General features: G+C 37.9%; 1 protein-coding gene across 1 annotated transcript in view; it reads left to right on the forward strand.

The window, feature by feature from the left end:
• Window positions 1-3,578: 3,578 nt before the first annotated feature.
• The window catches only part of NAALADL2 (N-acetylated alpha-linked acidic dipeptidase-like 2), a gene marked incomplete at its 5' end in the record, with an annotated part of 192,889 nt that continues 175,337 nt past the window's right edge, over window positions 3,579-21,130 (forward strand). The window contains one exon of the mRNA XM_009080703.1: window positions 3,579-3,849. Coding sequence (XP_009078951.1) covers window positions 3,579-3,849 — 271 coding nt within the window. The remainder of the gene's footprint in view (window positions 3,850-21,130) is intronic.

Consider the following 21,130-nt stretch of genomic DNA (forward strand, 5'->3'; position numbering starts at 1 on the left):
GATTATCTGAGAATTACTTATGTCATGCAGTTAAATTATTCCATCTTTTGGTTGTTAGAGTGACCTATTGCAGTTTTTCAGTATCAGTTGAGTTGTGTTTCACAGTGTCTCAGTATATCACCAGCAATGAGGAGCTGGCTTATTTGCAATACCTCGTTCTCTCCCTTAGCAAGCTGTGAAAAAAAGTGCTGTTGTCACAGATGACTTTCCATTAATCTGTGCCAGGTCCTTGTTCCCCATTGTTACCAAATTAGAAATGAAATTTGTGTATATTGTGTGTGAGTGCATTCATTTGTCTTTTATATTCATCTGTTAATGAATGGTCTTTTGAAGCTGAAGAACACCTGGCTTTATTACAGGTATATCTTAGTCATATTTCAAATTCTTTTCCTAGCTGTAGACTTTGAATCTTCAGTGGTGGTAGTATGCTCCGCTTTGATGGACTTCTCATTTACACAGGAAATCTAAGAATGTGTCTTCATAAACATTTCTTTGATCTTATCGTATCAAAGTGGGAAAATTTTATCTTATTCAAGTGAAGTAGGACGTACTTTCTGAGTTTTAAGTGCAATTTTATCTGGTTTTTATCAGTTCAGGAACTGAGTATATTTGAGGTGGAGCAGAATGCTCATGAAATGAGTTTGTCCTGTTCTGATGTACTTTAATTCAATATCTGATCTGTATTAGAAAGTAAAGGCTAGTAATTTGTGGAAATCTCTTTGAGAGCATCCTATAAAAGCACAGTAGTGTTCAGACTGTTATTGTTATATTTATTAGTGTTGATTCTAACTTAAGATCAAATTTTAAGTCTGTGGTGGCTCTACTTCACTAAATTATGTAGATTTACAGCAGCTGAGATGTGCCCATTAACGCTGTGGTTATTCCCATTGACTGAACCTGGAAAAGTACCTGAATAAAATATCTTTTTAATGTGAGCAAGGGAATAAAAAAATTTGGCTGAAGTTATTAAAGGCAGTATTGTAAATGGAAATTGGCAATTGCATTGCTATTGATTCCTACTGAGCATTGCAGCCGCTTGTAGAACTGAAAAATATCATCATCCCGAGGGCCTGTTTCTCTCCACTGCTTAAATCTTACTACTCTGAGTCTCTGAGCCCTGGAAATTTTGGGAAGTATGTTGAGAATTTGTAGAGAAGGACTGTGAAGTGCATGTGCTGTGTTGGGACTTTTCCAGGGTGAACTGCCAAATTTTACACATCTCTGAATTTGGCTGGGTTTAGGAAATACTATTTTCACGTGTTATGCTTGTTAAACAATCAGTATGTCAAAAAATTAGTTCAATTACCTCTGACTTTAAGTTCACACAGTCAACATGAAAGGCAAATGCAAGTCAGTGATTATAACAAATCTGGAAAAAAACAACTTTCTGATGCTGTTCATATGATTTATCAGAGTAGTCTAATACGTGCTGATTTATTGTAATATAATGTGTGCTCATAATTTGCAATTTGATTTTAGCATGCTATAAAGACATTATGGAGTAAATAGTGAGTGTGCTCATATCTGTAACTCAATCAGATATGTTGTCACAAAAGTTTCAAAGACATGCTTATTTAATTATGAAATGAAAAGTAACTTTTCTTCTATTACTGAGGGAGCAATTTGCTTATTGTGTCTTCCTCTTTTATGCTGGATTCTTTTTATTGCAGCTGAATACTTCTTGTTACAATGTGCCATAACCTTATTGGCCTAAGTTTCTTCAATTATTTATTCTATTAATGTTTCTGTTACCTGAGGGAAATGCAGATATTCTGTTAATGATTGTGTTAATCAAACAACTTTCTGTATTTCTCCACTGCCCAAGTTTATGTCATTACATTAGCAGGCAGAGGAGATGAAATTGGAAACTTGTAATATACTGCAGATTGGATTAACTCATCTGTTTGGTGCAGACTGCTTGAAGACTTATTTTGGTAATTTAAAAGAATTAAATCTGCAAGACAGTTATTCTTCCTGACAGGATCCTTGAAGTCTTCAACATAAGTCCAGTGTTCTTCGGATGCTAAAATAATTATTTTGCCTGTGTAATGCAATGATGAACATAACATATTTGAATGCAGTGTACCATTTTTGAGCCATTTTTAGGCTGTAATAGGTGTTATAACAACTTTTTACCTTTCTAAGGATTTGATGTTTTCTAGGCAGTAAATGTTTGGTTTTTAAAGGTCTGCTCAACCACAACGTAGTTTTGTTGGAGAAGGAAGGCTTTGTGCTTGATTTCCAGCATAAGCTTTCCTTGGTGAGGTTATCCCTGGGGTTAATGCAGACTCTTCTAGAAGTAGTGGTGATACATGGATCCCACCACAGCATCCCACTTGTAGCATCACAGCTGGGTCCTGAATATTGCAGGGGTGCATGGAAAGTACTTGGTGGGATTATCAAATACCTATTGCTTGCTTAAAAAGACTATGTCATTCAACCATTGCTTTTTGATGTGGGCAAGACACCCAGGGTGTTTTTTGAAGTTCTGTTAAGGACCTTAAAGCAGCTAAATTTAATTGGCCTTTTTGTGAAAAGAAGGTTGTGGACAAGAGTTTTAGGCAGTGTCAGTATCTCTGTGCTGGAAATCAATACCTCTGTGATCCTTAATCTTGTTTCTCAGTTCTGAGAGCTTCATACAAACACATGCACAAAAAATCCTCACAAAATTCAGCAAATATTCCATGAGCTTTTTGTGCTACATTTCCTTTTTCATTTGAATAAGAATGCATTTTATTTCTGTCCTGCTTTGCTTACATGGCTGCTTGGCTACATAAGCAGGGAAAGCCTTTAGTTGTCCCTTCAGCATGGCTGTCTTCTAAAGTTATCATTAAAGTAGATTCAAAATCTCAAATTTTTTGGCATTTGCTGGGGATGAAGGTGGTCCTTCAGTGCCTTAATCCTGTGTCCCATCCAGCAGCAAGTTTTGAACAGTGGTGCAAACGCAGTGATACAAGCCCAGATCAACCCATCTGACTTCTCAGTTTGCCCATCAGTAGGTACTGCCAAAATAATTTCCAGGTTTGTCTTGTGTGCTTGCCCAGCTGGTGGCTCAGGTAATCCTTCAGTGCAGGTAGGAAATCTGAAGAAGGCATCCTGACAGAGAGTACAATATTTGGAGAAACAGTTTCATTCTGCTTAGTAAATTTGCTTTACTTGATGAATTTAAGTCGAACATATAATTAATTTTCAGCATCATCCCTTTCTGAAGCCCCTGAAATGTTACTTCAGATTGTATTCTTCATATTTAAGGACTGGTTAAATTGATGCTCTGTCAGAAACTTGATTAGCATCAGATATATGAATTTTGAAACAGTTGCTGTGAAAGTTTCTGACGGATTCTTTATTTCAGTTGGACGTGTTCCCTATACATAATTTTTTCTCGTTTTTTTCTCCAAAAAAGTGATTGCTTTTGTTACATAATTGCTCTGGAATTATTTTTAAAAAATGGGGGATAGGTGCATTATTGCATATTCAATGATATATAATGAATAAAATTACGCACCAATGCATACTAAAGTACAAGTGTCTTGGTGGGAAATAAACTAAACTTGTGTTTACTTGTGTGTTTTTTCCAGAGATTTGTTACAGTTCCCTGGAGAAGATGATGTAGACGTTGCAATGAAAATTCTGGTTCAGTGGCATTCCCAAGGCCTTGAAGATGTCCGGCTGGTAAATTACTCTGTTTTGCTTGACCTACCAAGCTCTTCTTCAAACACAGTAACTCTGAAAAGCAGTGGTGAATGCTTCTATCCAAGTGGAGAACAGTGCAGCAGAGACCCCAAAACATTTCATAGCCACGACCTCCTATACTCATATGCAGCTTACTCTGCCAAAGGAACTCTTGAGGTAATGTGACCTTTTTCTCTGTCATTTGTGGTGAAATAGAGTTAGAAAACATCATCTTTTGTTGAACTTAACTGGAAAATTACAGAGAATCACAGAGTCATGTAGGGTGGATAAGACCTCTAAGATTGTCGAGTGTAATCATTAACATGGTGAAATGCTCAGCCTTAAAATATACATATTTAAGTAAAATATGATGCTGCCCATCTTAATTCAAACTTAAAAACTAGTCAGAATGGAAGACTTCATATGATATTTTTGAAAAACATAATATGAGTTTATGAATTGGCCTTTTTTGGATATAGAGACCTGAAAGCTGTGTCTAGAGCCACACCTTATCCTTGCTTTTTTGTAAGTGCTCCTGGTTTGAGGGATGCCTTAGGCACGGTAAGATGAGGTTTTCTGCATTGAGGCTGGTGGGAGTGCTGGGCTAATACCTGGAGCTCCTGAACTATGGTAGTGGATCTCACATACTTTCCTTTATGACAACTCAGTTGACACATATGCTCGGTTTCCTCTTGAAAACCCCGATTTGTAGTTTTATCTTACTGTAGCTTTTGTTAGGAAGTTTTGTCAGTGAAAATATTCTGCCTATTGGGATTTGTTACTTGCCAGGTGAAATAAGATCTTGGATTATCTTGTTTTATCCTGTTTACTGTCTTCACTGTCTGCTTTCCTCTCGTTTCTTTCCAGATATATTGGGGGCACACAAAGGGGTTATCATTTCTGTTTACATTCCTAGCTGAGATAGTATAAATCTCAATAAATATTTCTGAAATATAAAAATCACAATTTCACTGATAACTGCATTATTGTTGTCTTTCTCCTTTCTAAAATACCATATATTATTCCAGTGATGCAGGGGGGTTTCCATCTTGGTTTCCTTTGTATTTAAAACATGTTTGTTTTCATAACTCAGAACGCTAATAGACTATAAAGGAACAGATTGTAAATGCCTTTGGATGGGCTAGTAATCTAATTCTGAAATTTGGACTGTGGGAAATAAGAAGGCTGGTAGAAAGTCAGATCTTTGAGTTTTTCAACCTGAAGTCAGCAACCTTCATCTTCCTAAAAGCATTGAAACTTTTTAGCCCCAGAAATGAGAAGGAATGGAGTTCTTGTTCTTCTTTGGCTGAAAGACTTCTCCCCATCTGCTGTTTTAGTGTACTGACCATGCCTACTTTCCATACTGAGTCTCTTGAACCTCTGTTCTGGGGTTCTATCCACTCCACTTCAGAGTTTGTTCTTAAGAAGTGAAATGAAGTAGGCAAGAGTATGTCCTAACCTGCATGATATATGCTTTAACTTTTCCATGGGAGAATAAAAAGTACTAATGAATGGGTTTGCCTTCTCATATCACTTAAAAACTCAATATTTAATATTATTTTCTCATTGTAACTTAATAAGAGTAACTGTAATGAGATAAAAGTACAGTTGTGACCTTTGAGGTTTTATTTCATGAAAATCAATGCGTTGCTAACAAATTCATCAGATTAAAGAAAATCCAATGTTCCGGGAAAAATCACTGATGTTATTACCAGCAGCGCATGTACCACTTTCTGTTATGTTTCAGGGCAGTTTTCTCTATGAGTTCATCAGAAACGAGGACCACACACACTGTATTCATCACAAGGGCTGGACCTTGGCTTTGGCACAACTCCAAACTTGTACTTGAGCCAAATAATGTTTTTCTGTGCACAGTTTTACAGTCAATTCTTTGGGATTACTAGCACCCTTGCAAAACTTCATGTTTTCTTTTATTCTTCAAAAAGTCTACCAGAAATGTCCTTACGTAGAGAGTTTTGCCTAAAAGGGTAATTTCCCTTTTGTTTAGGCTACAGATAAATTGGTAATGATCTAACCTTCCTGACTTTCAGTCCTACGCACTAATCTCTACTATTTAAACTAATGGAAGTAGAAAAACTTTAAATGACAAGTAGCAGGCGGTGGCTGTTGCTGGGTTCAGCCATCAGAAAGTGACTTGATTGCTTGCAGTGGAATTAAAAGTTGCATATTTTGAATATCCTGCAGTGGGTTGTGATTGCAAAATCGTGAGGGTTTTCCTGTGGAAAGGTATTTTTATAACAGATACTCATAATCTGAATAATTTTCTTTCCAATGCGACACATCCTTAGCAGAATATTCTTATTATGTGGCACCTAATCAGGTTGAATTGCTAATACTGCTTTGATGCTGCTGCTTCATTGTATCTCATTTGTCTATTAGGTTTGATAGAAGTTCAAACAAATAAAACCATTAAGCTATTGCAGTCTGGATACCAGCAGAGCTACAGCTCTACTTTCATGTTGACAAGGTTATTTGTAGAACAGCAAGACTCATTTTCTTTGACCACCTGTCATGTCCATTCATCATATGGCCATTCTGTATGAGCCATCCAATTTGTGCTTTCTGGTAACAGTCTAAACAGCATTTGTGAGTGAAAATGTGAGTATTTGTGATCTGAAATCTACTTCAAAAACCTACTTAGTGCCATTGTGATGGATGGTGCACTTTACTACTCCTCTATATTTCACCCGGCTGTGAAAAGGTGACACTGTTTACCCATCATGGTGACAGGCAGAGCAGCCTACAGTTCTGGAGAGGGCTGTCTAGTCAGTTTTGAAATAGATATTGCAGCAGTTATGTAAATAATATATCGTAGGCTAGGTCAGCCTAAGGAAAGACTGACATACGTGAAATATATTTTTATTAAAACTTAAATATCAGCCACCTTTTATAGAGTTTAAACCCTTTGTCTGCTTGATGAAAACCGGAAAGCTGCTCTGGCCAACAGAGTACACATATAAATGGAAATTACATTGCATCAAATTTATGCAGTAAAGCAAAATGTGTTGTCAAATGGTATCTAGCCAGTCTCTGAGTGGCTGTAGTGTGGTGAATCTGAATGTGCTGCTCCCTGCCTCCTTGGTGTGGGGTGATACAAGAGCTCTGGCTTCATGTGCTATTGCTGGTGGAGCATTGGAGGGATGAGCTGGTGAGTTATTGGTGAGAGCTGATGAGAGGGGTCTGTGAGCCCCCAGAGATAGAGTGGCCCCCATTCAGTACCACATAGGTGAGTGGTGTCAGTGTGGGTGCATGTTGTAGCCCATCTGTTAACACACATGACCTCCTGAGTGCAGTGAAGGCAGAGCAGGAGTATGTTTTGTGTGGCAGCACAGCAGTCTGGGTGGTACTTGGGTCATCTGGGCAGTTGGTTTAAATCAGGCCCACTGACTGTGGCCAGCTTTGGGATGATACCTGTTCAGTTTTGCTGTTGCAATGTTTGTCTGCTCCATCTCCTGGTTTTAGCAGCTGTAATGAGAAAATCCTAGCAGATGTAATGGTTGGTGTGTTGGGACAGTGTTCAAGGACAGACTAATTAAAGGAAAATGACGATTGTATTTGCTTTGTATTCCTGCATTCTCTGAAATTATGTTTGTGTGACCTGAAGTTTTCCTTACCTTCCATTCACCTCAAATTTATTCCCTCTTTACTTTATGGAACTGTTAAGGAACTTTTGGCAATCCTAAGTCTATTTTAATACTTTAAGCTGAGGTGCTTAGTGTCCTCTGTTACATGACATCATCTCATGCTGTAGTACACTCTGCCTCTTCTGGAATAATGGAATTGCTGAATGCACCAAATCCCAGTTGGTTCCTTTGCTGCTTCCCTGTCCTTTTTTGCGGATGCTGTCAGCAAGCCCAACAAAGCATCATTTTGTTTTCCTGGCCCTCATAGTCTGGAAGGATTACATTGGTTCAGGAACCAGAAGAAGGTGCAAGGAAAGTATAAGTACTGGCATGTTCTTGAAATGAGAATGCATTTGCAGGCAGGGGTTTGATGAATGGTTTCATGGACAGAAATGAATCATGCTGTGCTGGTTTGAGCTGAAGTAGAGTTAACTTTCTTCATAGAGGCTTGTATGAGGCTATGTTTGGGTTTTGTGCAGAACACAGAGTTGATAATGCAGAGATGTTTTTGTTATTGCTGAGCAGAGCTTACACAGAGGCAAGGCCTTTGCTGCTTTCCGTACTGCCATGCTGGCAAGGAAGTTGGGGATGCATGGGAGATTGGGAGGAGACACAGCTGGGACAGGTGACCCAAACTGACCAAAGGGATATTCCATACCATATGGCATCATGCTCAGTATATAAGGTGGGAGGAAGAAGGAGGAAGGGGGAACATCTGGAGTGATGGCGTCTGTCTTCCCAAGGAACCGTTACGCGTGATGGGCCCTGCTCTCCTGGAGATGGCTAAACACCTCCTGTCTTCGGGAAGCAGTGAATTAATTCCTTGTTTTGCTATGCTTGTGTGTGCAGCTTTTGCTTTCTCTATTAAACTGTCTTTATCTCAACCCATGAGTTTTTGTAGCTTTTATCCTTCTAATTCGCTCCCCCATCCTGTTGGTGGGGGAGTGAGTGAGAGGCTGTGTGGTTCTTGGCTGCTGCCTGGGGTTAAACCACGACACATGCCCATCTCCAAGGCAGCTCTTCCAACATGTGACTATATCCCTTTTGTAGTCTGACCCCTGCTTTGTCCCTGTTCCCTGACAGCTTGGACTCTTCTGTCCAAGCTCTGTCACCTCTCTTTACTGCCACCACCCATGTTCTCTGTTTCTACCAATTTCTTTGTTCATAGTCTGTGCTGATTTGAGGCATTTATACTTCCATCTCAGCCAGTGGGATCTTTGATTAGTTTTGGAGGGGCTGCAGGGAACAGACAACTGAGGATGCTGACTGCTTGCCTCTATCTACAACATACAGAAGTGATTCTCTACATCTGCTGATCGTGTATCAGCCTGCTCCGGTTCATTTGTTTTGGTGACATTTTCTCAGCCAAATGAGAACCCACCGCAGAGATTAATGCAACCTGAAGCAATATGGGAAGTGCAAGACCATCTGTTAAGCTCACTCAGTGATCTTCCCACCATTCTTCAATATTGGCAAGATGGGAATAAGGGAAGCAGGACTTGGGTTGCTGTCAGATCCTGTTTCACGAGGAGAGCTTACTCACTTACCAGATACCCTATTTTCCTATGGCTGTGTTGAGGTGTCTCCTCTTCTCATCCATCCTCTTCTTTCCCAGGTCCTTCACTCTGCAGGAAGATGGGATCTTCCTCTCCTCTACTGCCTGTTCCTCTAACCTTTCTCACTCCTTGTAGTTCCCCACTTGTGTCTATTGCAGTCCCCTCCCCTCTCTGCTCAGATTTACAGTACTTCAGCCCTGTTTCCTGGCAATACTGGCAGTTCTTTAGATTTCCAGCTCTGCACCAAAAGGTCTGGAGTTCCTCTGGAGGGGGAAAGCATCGGGAAGTCCTTGACCCAACAGCTTGCTTTCATTTGATTCGGTTTCATTGTACTGGAAATGTGATTAGTTCACCCTTATTATCTTTTATCTTCCCTCTAGCTAATCAGTGGTAATTTCCATAACAATATTTCAGAATTAAGATTGGTGTCAGCGGGTTGGTTTTAGAAAAGTTTAAAATCTTCCCAGGTTATTTTTAACCCCAGGCAAAAATTCCAAATGAGCCTTCTGCAGCATGCTCACTTGCACATCTTGAATTCCAAAGGCAGAGAGTGCATATAATTTAGATTAAATAATCACAGCATCTCTCCCTAATTCTTCCAGTCATTTTTGATGGCACATTGGTGAAAAATATCAAGCTAGAGGGAATCTTGATACATGTGTGTGTTTAATTCTTTTAGGCACGCCAAATTTGGTTCATTATTATCTTTATTAACATTTTTTGAGATTTCTTCTCTGAAGAGACATATACTAGCTAAAATGAATCCCTAGCAACTGAAATGAGTTTGCAGATGGTTAGGGCTATAGGTTGAATAACACATACACACAAATGAGAAGAATCATGTGATTTTTTGGTAACATTTAGATGTTTTAGAGGAGCTTTATTTATCTTTTATTTATAGAAGAGTTTCTCAGAAACCTCTTCCACAAATAATCACAATTTAGACCACTGCTCTGCATACCAAATAGGCACAGCAAATTTTCGAGACAATCTCACTAAGAATATGGATTTTAGAATAGACTTGACCTTTAAACAGAAAACAACATTCAACATTAACTACAGCATAGCTGTCACTCCATTATAATTACATATAGAAAGCTGTGAAATGCAATGTGAAGGTTATATAATTTAAAATTGCAGGCAAGGGCTCCAAAAATGATCATTGAAGAGATGTCCTGCAGAACATCCTGTCAGTTTTCTGGCATATATCACATAACCATTAATAAATAAAGTTGTACAGTTCCCTAAAAATAATAGTAGTTCATCACGCACAAAAGCCCCGATTAATATTGGTGGAAGATTTTTGTGTCACTGAAGGGCAAAGTTTCAAAGATGCAAATGCTGCTGCTGCAAAGCCTTTTACTGTTTTTAATTGCTAGTCAATACTGTACTGATGCTTTACTAATAAAATGTTAGTGATGACATTTCAGTAATAATGTTATTAATAATAAACGAGGGATTTTAAATGATAAAAAAGCAAAAGGTGGGGCATCTTGATATCTAGAGACATAACAGATCACTGAGCACTTCCATGCCAGTGCACAGAATCAGCTGAAGGCATTTCTCAGTAAGGCCTCTGTACGATATTTGAGAGGGAGCAATGTTGAACCATAAACATTATTCATATTCGAATTGCATGGTAAAAACTAGAGGGTGCAAACCCCGAGGACTTGGGAAGTGCATTTGGTGCTTTTTTAGGTTTTAGTGCAAGCAAAATTGCTATTGAAATAAGTGGGAATTACATCATTTTTCAGCAGAGTTAAATTTTGCCTGCTAGTAGTCACGGTGAGAGAATATGAGTGGAAGCAACTTCTGCAAATGCATGGATCCCTGAGAAATATCTTCTCTTTAATTCTTTTATTGTCTAACTTAGACCTAGTAAGTTTTGGTTGCCTGTGCAGATCACTAGGTATCTGAGTTGATACCTACCCAGTTCTTAATGGTGTTTGGTGCAAACCTGAACACAGAGGTACTCCAAAGTAAAGCGCAAATCTTTCTGCCAAATCACAAGCACATTTTGCTTAGGTAGTGGCATCTTATCTCTCCCTGTAATTTCTTCTACATCGTCTTAGTAACTATGAACCTACCAATAGCGTACCTGTGGGTTTTTTTCTGTTAAAGTTTGCAGAAGCAATATTCTTCTCAGAGGAGGAATTCCAAGTAAAAAGCTGTGTCTGCTGTGAGCTGTTTGGACTGGGTTTTAGGGAACTTTTTCTTTTAATTTTCTCCAGTCTTCTGAAGGTTCAAAACTACCTTGAAGGAATCTTGCTTACACTGAAACAAAGCAAAAATTTCCATCAACAGAGAGGCAATTAAGCAAATATCAGCTTTTAAAAAATTGCTAGGTTGAGAAAAATATCATAGGAAACAACTACAATTGATATGAAAACAATGACTACATATTTTTGTATTTATATAATACTCAATCCTTGTCCCTAAAACTACTTGTGTAACTTTATTGTTTAAAAAATATAGTTTCATGCATTAACAAAAAAAAATACTGCTTAAGATGCTACTCGGTTCTGTAATAGTTATGAGTGACTGTGAAATACGATATTGATTCAACTATTCCTGCTTGTCTTTCTTTTTTTTTTAGCTTATTTTTGAGGCAGAGAAGCAAGTCCTAAAACTTTTAAGGAAACATTCATTTTAAGGAACATTAGCAATACAAAGGCATCTATAGTTGAATGCAGATTGCATCTGGCTGTGCCTATACATCCTGTATCTGGAAGCATGGGCAGAGGGTTCTGACCCTGGCAGTCTTGGGCATGAGGCATCCATGAGGATATGGGCTACAATTTCTATAATAAAATATAGAAATAGTCTAAATAATGGTGGTGTCTCTTGTGAATTAATGCTGGCAGCTGAGAAGAATCAGCAGCAACTATTTTAATCTTCAATGCAGTGTGTTAAATCTTATCAGTTGAAGCCTTAGCAATGTGTTTTATCTTAGGAGTTCTCTACCTACCAGTATGACTTCTACAGTCAATATTGGACAACATTTTGTTCAAATCTTAAAAGTTTATTTATTCTAATGTAATAATATCAGCTAATTGGATGCTTTTCTGTGGGAGTCCTTCATTGTTAAATTATCCTAAATATATTTAAGAGAAAGTATCATTCAAAATCCAGAACAAGTCTGAAGATTTCCTTTCTCTGTGTTAGCATGTGGTGATAGGAATTCCAGATATAGTCTACTGAGATGAGCACTTGAAAGAGTGGAAATAAGTTCTTACTGAAAAAAAAGCCACACCAAAAAACATGCCTGACAGATTTTAAATATAATCTAAACTTGTTGAGGATAGAGATGCCATTGTAAGAATAATTTGGTGAGGACTTCAGCTTGTCAGTCTTCTTTGTTGAACAATTTTGGCATAAAAGAGTGAAGGATGTACCTCCCTAGAGGCTGCTCTGAGAAAAGCTCTAGGCCTGGACACAGCCTTCATAGTAAGAAGACCAAAAAGTGCAGAAGACCTCTCACAGCAAACTCTTTGAAGCAAATGTCTTTTGAAACCTTTCAGAGCAGGATGAAAAAAATGTGGTGCTGTGATACAGCTGGTTGAAAAATATATATAAGAACTGAATTCTTAAAAATGTTAAAAAAAAAAGAATAAAAAGCTAAAAAATAAAGACCCAGTTACTAACCATCGGCAAGTGCAACTTTGGTATCCAGGTGCTGTTGGCAGCAGGGCATTGGCTGTGTATGTGAGCTGTCAAAATGCCAAACCCTGTTCACTGGCTGGACTAAAATGTCCTGAGAAAAAGCTTTTGTTCAGAATTTCCCTTTTAAGCTGGTTAGAAATACAGCACTTCTGACTCTCCCTGCCAGTTGCAATCCCAGGAGAGAAGTATCCTTTTATAAATAAAAAAAATCCATTGGTGCAAACTGAATAAAGCTGAAAATACATTTGCCTTCCCTTTTCTTAGATTTAGGCATTCCTAGGTTTTTATTCTACCTGGTATGCTGTCTCTTCCACTAAATATAAATAAATCTTATGTCTAACCTCATGTAATGGGTATTAGTTACTGTGTTTATCTCATTCATTAAGAGGGCCTTAATGTGGATTAATTGTGAGCTATATCAGTTCTATTCTCATAATTATTTCTTATGTTCCTGTGCTCTGCAGTTCAAAGAGAAGGTGACTAATCAATCACCAGGTTGTGACTGGCCCAAGAGTAGGTGTGCGTGAGAAAGAAGATACTTCAAGGAATTTATCTTCCTTCTACTGAATTATGTTACCATATAGAGTTAGTCTTGTCTCCTGCAAGATTCACTGCTTCACACTGGTGTCTTTGAGGGGCAGACAGAGGTGAATAAGGATAGGAGAGGTCTGGCAATGGCTTCAACTACAAGAGAGCAAACCTGCTTAAATATGCAAGAAAGCTCTTGCTGCACTGTCATCTAGAAGGGATGTTTCTCTTACTGGAGGTCAGTGCTTGCCAGGCATGATCTTTACTTGGGGAATGTTTTAGAAAATGAATTAGTGTGAAAAGCTAGAAATTATATTGCTGGGAAAAGAATTTGTGTGTCAGTTTTCTAACAAAAATATTACATTTTTTTTCTCATGTCTTTCTCCATGTTGCCCTTTTATGAATAAACCCCTTACATCTTAAGGCAAAAGGAAAATGTTACAGTCGTGTAGTGTCACAAGCTAAAGATCTAGAATGAAAAATAATACCAGTATGGACAGTGTTAGGCTCAGGATCCTGTGGGTAAAACTGACTCTTTTGGTTGAGATCTTTCCCTGACAATCTTATTGCTGTTTTCTTAATGCCTGTAGTGTTGCTCTGCCTGAAATCAGTTTTCATGATTGTTCAACCTTCTTTAAAACAATGAAGATCATTTGTTCACAATATATGGACTTTGTAAAGTAGGTGCCAAAATGTAAAGACAATGAAGAAATATGGAGGGGACCTCTTCAGAGGATATTAGACTTTGTAAAGTAGGTGCCAAAAATGTAAAGACAATGAAGAAGTATGGAGGGGACCTCTTCAGAGGATATTGCAACTAATATACACTGTTAGCGATGACCATTGTGTGTTCTTTGTCTCATCTATTGCATTTAGTCTCTTGTGTTTGTTAAAGTTCAGGAAATTGTTAATGTAGGAAGATGGGCCATTAGGGAAATACGTGGCTGAATGAGAATATAAGAGAGTGCATACTGAGCTCCCTGATTCTAGTTTCGTTTTGTTGATTGTCCTACATCTGGGGCAGTTCTGGTTTCCTTTTGTTGATTGTCCTACATCTGGGGCAGGAGGGATCTAACAGGTGAAGAGAAGGAATTGAGCACAAATTTCTGTAGTAACTGATATTTCTCTAACAATGTCCCTAACTGCTTTTACTGAAAATTGTACCATCAGGTACTATTTCTACAGTACTACTGAGTGCTTCTATACTGCTGTAAAGGGAGCTGACCCTAATTCCAGACTGTGTGGAAGATGAGGAAAGCTCTGTCCAGATTCAGCTCTAGAACTCCAGATGGTCTGCAGGATGGCAAAGCTTTTACATTAAGAAGTAAAATAGATTATATGATGTCAGGTCAGGTTGCTTCTTCTTCTCATCAAGTTGTCCAGATTCTCTAGTATCCTCAGACTTTTCCATTTGTTTAGACTATGTGTGCATTTTTTTCCAGCTTTTCTTTTTAGTTGCAGTTCAATAGGATGCCACTGTACAAGGTGATGGGTTTACTGGGATCCTTTCTAAAGTGAGCTTTTAATTATGCTATAGCAAGAATACCTGTCAGGGACCTACCCTGAACTGCCATTTAATCCTTGCAGTTATTAATAAAAATAAAGCATTTTTAAAATTAAGGTTAGCTGTTTCTGAAGGTAAGTTCAAATGGTGTTGCCATACAAAACCTTTAGATGGCTAAGCAATGCAGAATGCAGGATCACATTGAATGACCAAATGAGTGCACTTTTAAAAGCAGAATTTGAAAGCCTGAAACATCAATGAACTTTGTTTTCTTCCTGGTACGATTTCATTATCTATAAGACCTGAATCACACAGTATGTGTCTCTTGTAAGCTAAGTCTGATTCCAAAATGTTAGTTGGCTGAAAACCCAAAATATATGCTTGTTTAATCACTTAGAGCTGAGCTGTTCTCAGGTACAGCCATATATATGTAATGTATATACACATACATACATATATATAGATATATATACACACATACCTATATATACACACACATACGTGTATATATATTTATTTGTCATTTGGGCCACTTGAATTTGCTATCACTCAAGCAGATTCCTTGTTTTCATTGGACTCCTTTTCTGCCATCTGAATGTATTTGTAATTTTAGAACATATTTTTCCCCAGTCCTTTTGCTACAGATATAATTTAGACACCTATAAATCTGTGCAATGACTCAAAACAACAAAATTCACATGAGATGGGAAAGATGTCATCTGCCTTTTCATGACTGCGTATTTGCTTCTGCAGGTATGCTCAAATGCTGCTTTAACACTCAGATTTGTGTTTGCAGCATTACATGGTTGGGCATGTCTCTCTCATTATGTTCAAGTGCATGATGTTTGCCCAAGCAAGGGCTGTAAGTACTTTGTGAAACAGCATTTATTATAATCTAGAAAATAGAGTTCTCCCCAACATTTCTGAAAGTTCAAGTGTTCTCTTGATGCAGTGGATGACCTTCTCTTGTACATATGAATTATTATTTGCTTCTTTGAGGTAGATGTCTGTTTTATCATCATCTATGTACTGCCAGTAAGAGCATATGTTTTTTGTGTCTCTATAGCAAGTGTACATAGAAATATTGATAGTCTATGCATTTCAGTTCACAGTGCATGCACTATTATGAGAGTTGATTGGGAAATGGGCTTCTCATCCTATGAAAATTGCACTCTTTTAAAATAAGTCCTTGACATGGTTTAACCTTAGCCAGCAGCCAAACCCCATGAGGCAGATTGCTCACTCCCCCAGCAAAGGCACTGGGGAGACAATTGGAAGGGTAAAAGCTAGGAAACTCGTGGGTTGAGATAAAGGCATAAAGTCATATGATATGGAATATCCCTTTGGTCAGTTTGGGTCACCTGTCCTGGCTGTGTCTCCTCCCAGCCTTCCATGAACCCTCAGCCTCCTTGCCAGCATGGCAGTAGGAAATGCAGAAAAGGCCTTGGCTCTGTGTGAGCTCTGCTCAGCAATAACAAAACCATCTCTGATTATCAGCCCTGTGTTCAGCACAAACCCAAAGCATTGCCCCATATTAGCCACTGTGAAGAAAATTAACTCTACCCCCAGCCAAAATTAGTACAGTTCTTAATCATTAATTCTGAATTGGAAGCCTGAAAATGGTAATGCTGTTTTCTTGATATTTTTGTTTCGATACAGCCAAACTAACTCAAAAAATGAAACAACTGAACAAAGTTTAAACACCTGTCTCTGAGGAATTAAAATAGCAACTGTTTTACATGTTATAAAATAAAATCTTTCATTTTTGCTTGGATTCTAAAGCACTTTCTTGTAAAGTGTTACTCCAGTTGACCTACATTCTGTCTTTGGTATTTGCATTCACTGGACATTGTTCTTACAGCCTGTCATTTCAGACAGGAGATTACTTTATTTCTGTGGCTGTGTAGGTATAAGCTCATGTTTGACTGTTGTTAATGCTGAGCCTTTGAGCTAGGTAGAGAGGAGCACATTGAGCTTAGTTTGGTACCTCTCCTGCCAAGCTGAGATAGAACCATCTCTGCCATAACTGTCCTGCAGAGCCTATTTGTAAATCAAGTGTTTCTAGACACCCTCTGTAAGTTCCAAGCTTCTTATCTAAAAGTTTTTAGCTACCATAAGAGGGAATGTCTGGTTTTTATTAAATATGTGATAGAAAGGGCATTGAAGGAGGACAGCCTGCAGCCTTTGGATGTTTCAATTTCATTCTCTGTGTTTCAGAGAAGCCAATGAAGCCTGCACCACACTGCAGCCTTGCCTTGAGAATTTGCTGAGTTCAGACATGATGGGACTGGATTCTGACAGAGCCCGTTCATTGAAAATTTTAAAGCCAAGTTTGAATCACTCCATTATAGTTTACTGTGTACATATGTAGCTTATGATTTATTTTTTAAGATACCACATCACAGCTGAGTAATTCTGTTTTGTTTAGTTTGTCCTCAGTCTGTGTAATTTGTAAATGTATATTTGCATGAATAATTACCCCTGAATAAGCTAAACCAAGTAGGCTGGCAAATACAGATTACTCTTTTTTTCTCAGGAAAGTGTGATCAATGTGACTTTATGCTTTAGGATCTAATGCTACTAAATAGCTTTTGCAGGAAACTCTTACAAAGAGGGGGATATAAGTAGTATTAAACACATATAAGAAAGAACCATTAGAACCTAAAATTTTGTCGCTAGTGAAATGACAATCAGCACTGCTTAATGAAAGTTTGAAATAATAAAATTTCTGGTATGATTCTAGGCGTTCAATGATCTTGTGCCCTTTAATGTGTTAGAACAAAAGGCAATGTTCTTAGAGACTTTAAAATAAATATCACTTTAATGTGACTGAGAATAATGATGCTTTATTTCAGAAACTTGAAGAGCTAGATTTATGTTTATATATATTTAGAAAATACAGGAAAAAGCAAACCCTATCTGTTGCTAGGATATCCTGCTGGAGATCATGATTTAAGAAGTTAAATTCAAGTATTACTTTTGCCTTTTGGAAAACCTAGGGAATGTGATTAGGGACAGAAGAAGGAAGTATGACAGAATTAAAAAAAGGAAAAATGAAGTTGAAAATAGATATAGAGGGAGGAGTCTACAGGATGAGCATGATGATCAGGGAACTGAGCTATGTCAACTCAGATTTATTTGAGGCTCTGTAACCATAAAACAAAGAGGAGGTTCTTTTCTGTAGGCTATAAAAAAGCTTCGATCTTGATTCAGTCTCCCTGGGAGTTGGTAGGGAAAAAGCTCATGTTTGCCCTGCAATAAAGTCTAAAAATCAAGCAAGCAAACAAGTTTAACCTCCATGTCTTTCTAAAAATGATCCTGGAACAGCAAAGCAACCTGTAGGAGAAGCTTTAGAGAGCCCTGCCAGGGATGGAGCTGTGTGAGCTGGACAGGTAGGACAACAGGGAAGACTGAGCATAAAATGTGTCTGTGACTGAACTTGGTCTGCAAGGCCAAATTCCATCAAACTGAGGTTAAGGGACATCTTTTTTTCTCCTGTTTTAGTATAAATTACAGCTTTAGCTGCCATGTAATGCAGCATGCAATTTTATGTAATAAAACCTAGACACAAAGAACCCTTTTTTGTCTGCAAGCTGACACTGTGAGTCATAGTGAATTACTCTAGAATTTTATTGTAGGTGTAGGAATATTGAAGCAAAAAAAAGAACACCTCTATAGAGTAAGGTGCTAACAACCATGAAGAAGAAATGTCACAAATCTCTTTGGAGGGCTGTGCTTGTAGATTAAACCCACTACTTACTTAATGACCGGATTGTTCTCTTATGAACCCTCACATGTCTTGCTATATGGGTTTGGAGGGCTGTGCTTGTAGGTAAAACCCACTACTTACTTAATGACCGGATTGTTCTCTTATGAACCCTCACATGTCTTGCTATATGGAACAATATTGACATTGTCTGATTCAAATCTGCCCAAGCATTGTTGGTCAGAAGTATTTCTTGGTATTATAACAGAGCAAAATTACATTCAGTTAACCCAGATATGTAATTATTTGCTTTTTTTGGCCTTGGACAATGTGTTCAAATTCAAATTGCTCAAATCATCTTTTTTTGGCATGCCTGACACAGTTCCTTGGAAATACATTAGGTTATTATTTTTCAAAGTATAAGATTATTTTTCTCATTTCAGTTTTCTAATAAGGCATAACAAAAAGCTCAAGGAGAGGGAATCCTGTGATACTGGAAATATAGTCTGTGTAAGTAATGTCCAGATTTGGCCAAGAAGGTTGGGGAATTTCCTTTCAAATACTAAGTTCGATCATTTGTGGGACATCACAGAGGTGTTTCTGTGTAATTACCCCAAGTTATCAACAACAGTTTGGTAATAGGCAAGTGTCATAGGACACACAAAACACTGTAAGTAATAATTGCTAACAGAAGTCGGCACACTTGGATTTTGAGATCTCATATGAAATATTTCCTAAAGGAAATAGAGAGTGGAAAGCTCACCAGGGGATTGCAAAGATAGTGTTATTTAGACATTATTGTAAACTCTGGTGTATGCTGTTTTCATGGAAACTGATTTCTAAACAAACAAACTTTTATTATGGAGCAAAAACAACTCTATAACAAATTTCTTTTTCATGTGACCGTCCCTCGAGAGCTCTCCTCTTAAAAATCAGTTATCTGCTTCAAATTCCTCCATGATTTCTTTCTATCTTGTGTCATAATTGTCTTTATTTTACTGAATGTTGAATTTTACCCTTGATCATGCTTTCTCAGATATTTTCTTCTTCTGATAATGCTGAGTCTAGCAATAAAATTATAATGATAATTAATAAGAGCAGGAAACAAGACTTGCTGCACTTGCACTTGGCTGCAGTGAGCTCTAACCATGAAGGAACAGACTATCAGATCCTACTCATACCGAGTGCCATTACTGTACAAGAAATAAGATCTTCAGCACATTCTTTTCCTAGTTCAACCTTCAGCACTTCAGTCGAACTAGAGACAGTCACAGACATATGCCACAGAACACACAAACACAGAAGATCTCTCTGTTCCTCTTTTTGCCTGGAACCAAGTGAAGGACAAAGTTTGAAAGATAACCTTGGATACTAAAATTTCTATAGAAATACAGTATGTATATAAAAGGTGGTTATGACTGTTTTGTGTGCTCAACAGGATACTCAGGAAGGCTTGGGTGGTGGCAATCACAGGGAGACAGCTGTGGTTCCCTGATTACCAAAGGGATGCTTTGACTGGAATATGAGCAGCAGCTCCTGTCAGAAAGCATAACAGAGTTTGCACCAACAAAAGATTTGGCATACTTGGGCACAGCTCTGTTATCTTCCCTTTTCTTTCTTCCTTTTCTCTAATTTTAGAGAACAACCAGTTTTATATTTGCAGTTTTCTTCACGTTTGTTGATGTCCAGCTTTGATCTACAACCAGCTTGAGTTTACTTTTATGCTCTGCTGAATGCAGCCTTCAGCCTCAATTTCAGAGCTGTGCAAATAAATTATAGTGAAGTGTTTAATTAAAGTTCGCCTCATGTCCTGATTGCAGACTGCTGCCTTCTCAGATACAATTTGCAAATATATTTTGGAGTTTTGTTTTAGGCAGGATGACTAGTTGAAGGTTATTTAATTGTGATTGATTGTGCATTGAATGTTTCTGTTGCCTTTATTTTGTGGACAAACTGAAAATAGTAGCTGAATGTTGAAGGACGAAGGAAGGACATTGACCTGAATGAAAGAAGGGGATGTAGTAAGTCTGAACAGTTGCAGAACTGAGGGTTCTAGAATTACCTATGTGCTTTTTGGAGATATTGCAATCCTAAAGATTTAAGATTTATTGATATTTCATATTTAGTTTTCTTCAGTACTTGGAGTTTCGGTCATGCATTTCTGAAGCGTTTTGGTGGGTATGTCAGAACTGTGCTACTGATTATCAGTCATTTTCATACCTGCAGCTTACACTGTCCTGACCTCCCAAATATTTTGTGCAGAAGCCATTCATTAATATCAGTCACCAGGTTGATATTTGATAAAATATCTTCATAATTTGAGCTTACTGAACCGTGGCACTACACCAGGTAGCATTAAGGGGAGAAGATTTTTCACCACAGCCATTCTCTGTGCTCCTTCTGGTTTTCTTTTCTGCTAAGTTTACACCTTTCAAATTTCTTTGAGATTGATCACTACTGACCTTAATGAACTTTGCTAAGAAATAATAATGAAAGTACTTACTTTAGTGTGGTGCTGTTCTTCCCTGAGCTCCCCAGTTTTGATGGCTAGAACAGAGGTGTTTAAGAACTTCTTTCCTGTCTGCACTGATTCCCATCTGTGTTTTGGTGTGCTGGCTTTGAGTTTTGTGTTGTTTTGTTTTTTTCCTGTGGGTTCTTCCCTTAATCTTTTTCCTGCCTGGTGTGCCCCTGACAGATCAGCCACAATCTGCCTCTTAGCCAGTGTGTTGGATACAGATGTATAATGCTGTTATTAAATCCTTTTCCCGAGTCAAGTAGTCTGATAACAATGTGATATGACAAACATATTTCTGTTATTATTTTTAACCTGTTTAACTTATAATTTTTTAATTGGTTC

Source organism: Acanthisitta chloris, unplaced genomic scaffold (genome assembly GCF_000695815.1).
Source record: "Acanthisitta chloris isolate BGI_N310 unplaced genomic scaffold, ASM69581v1 scaffold7028, whole genome shotgun sequence".
Classification (NCBI taxonomy): domain Eukaryota; kingdom Metazoa; phylum Chordata; class Aves; order Passeriformes; family Acanthisittidae; genus Acanthisitta; species Acanthisitta chloris.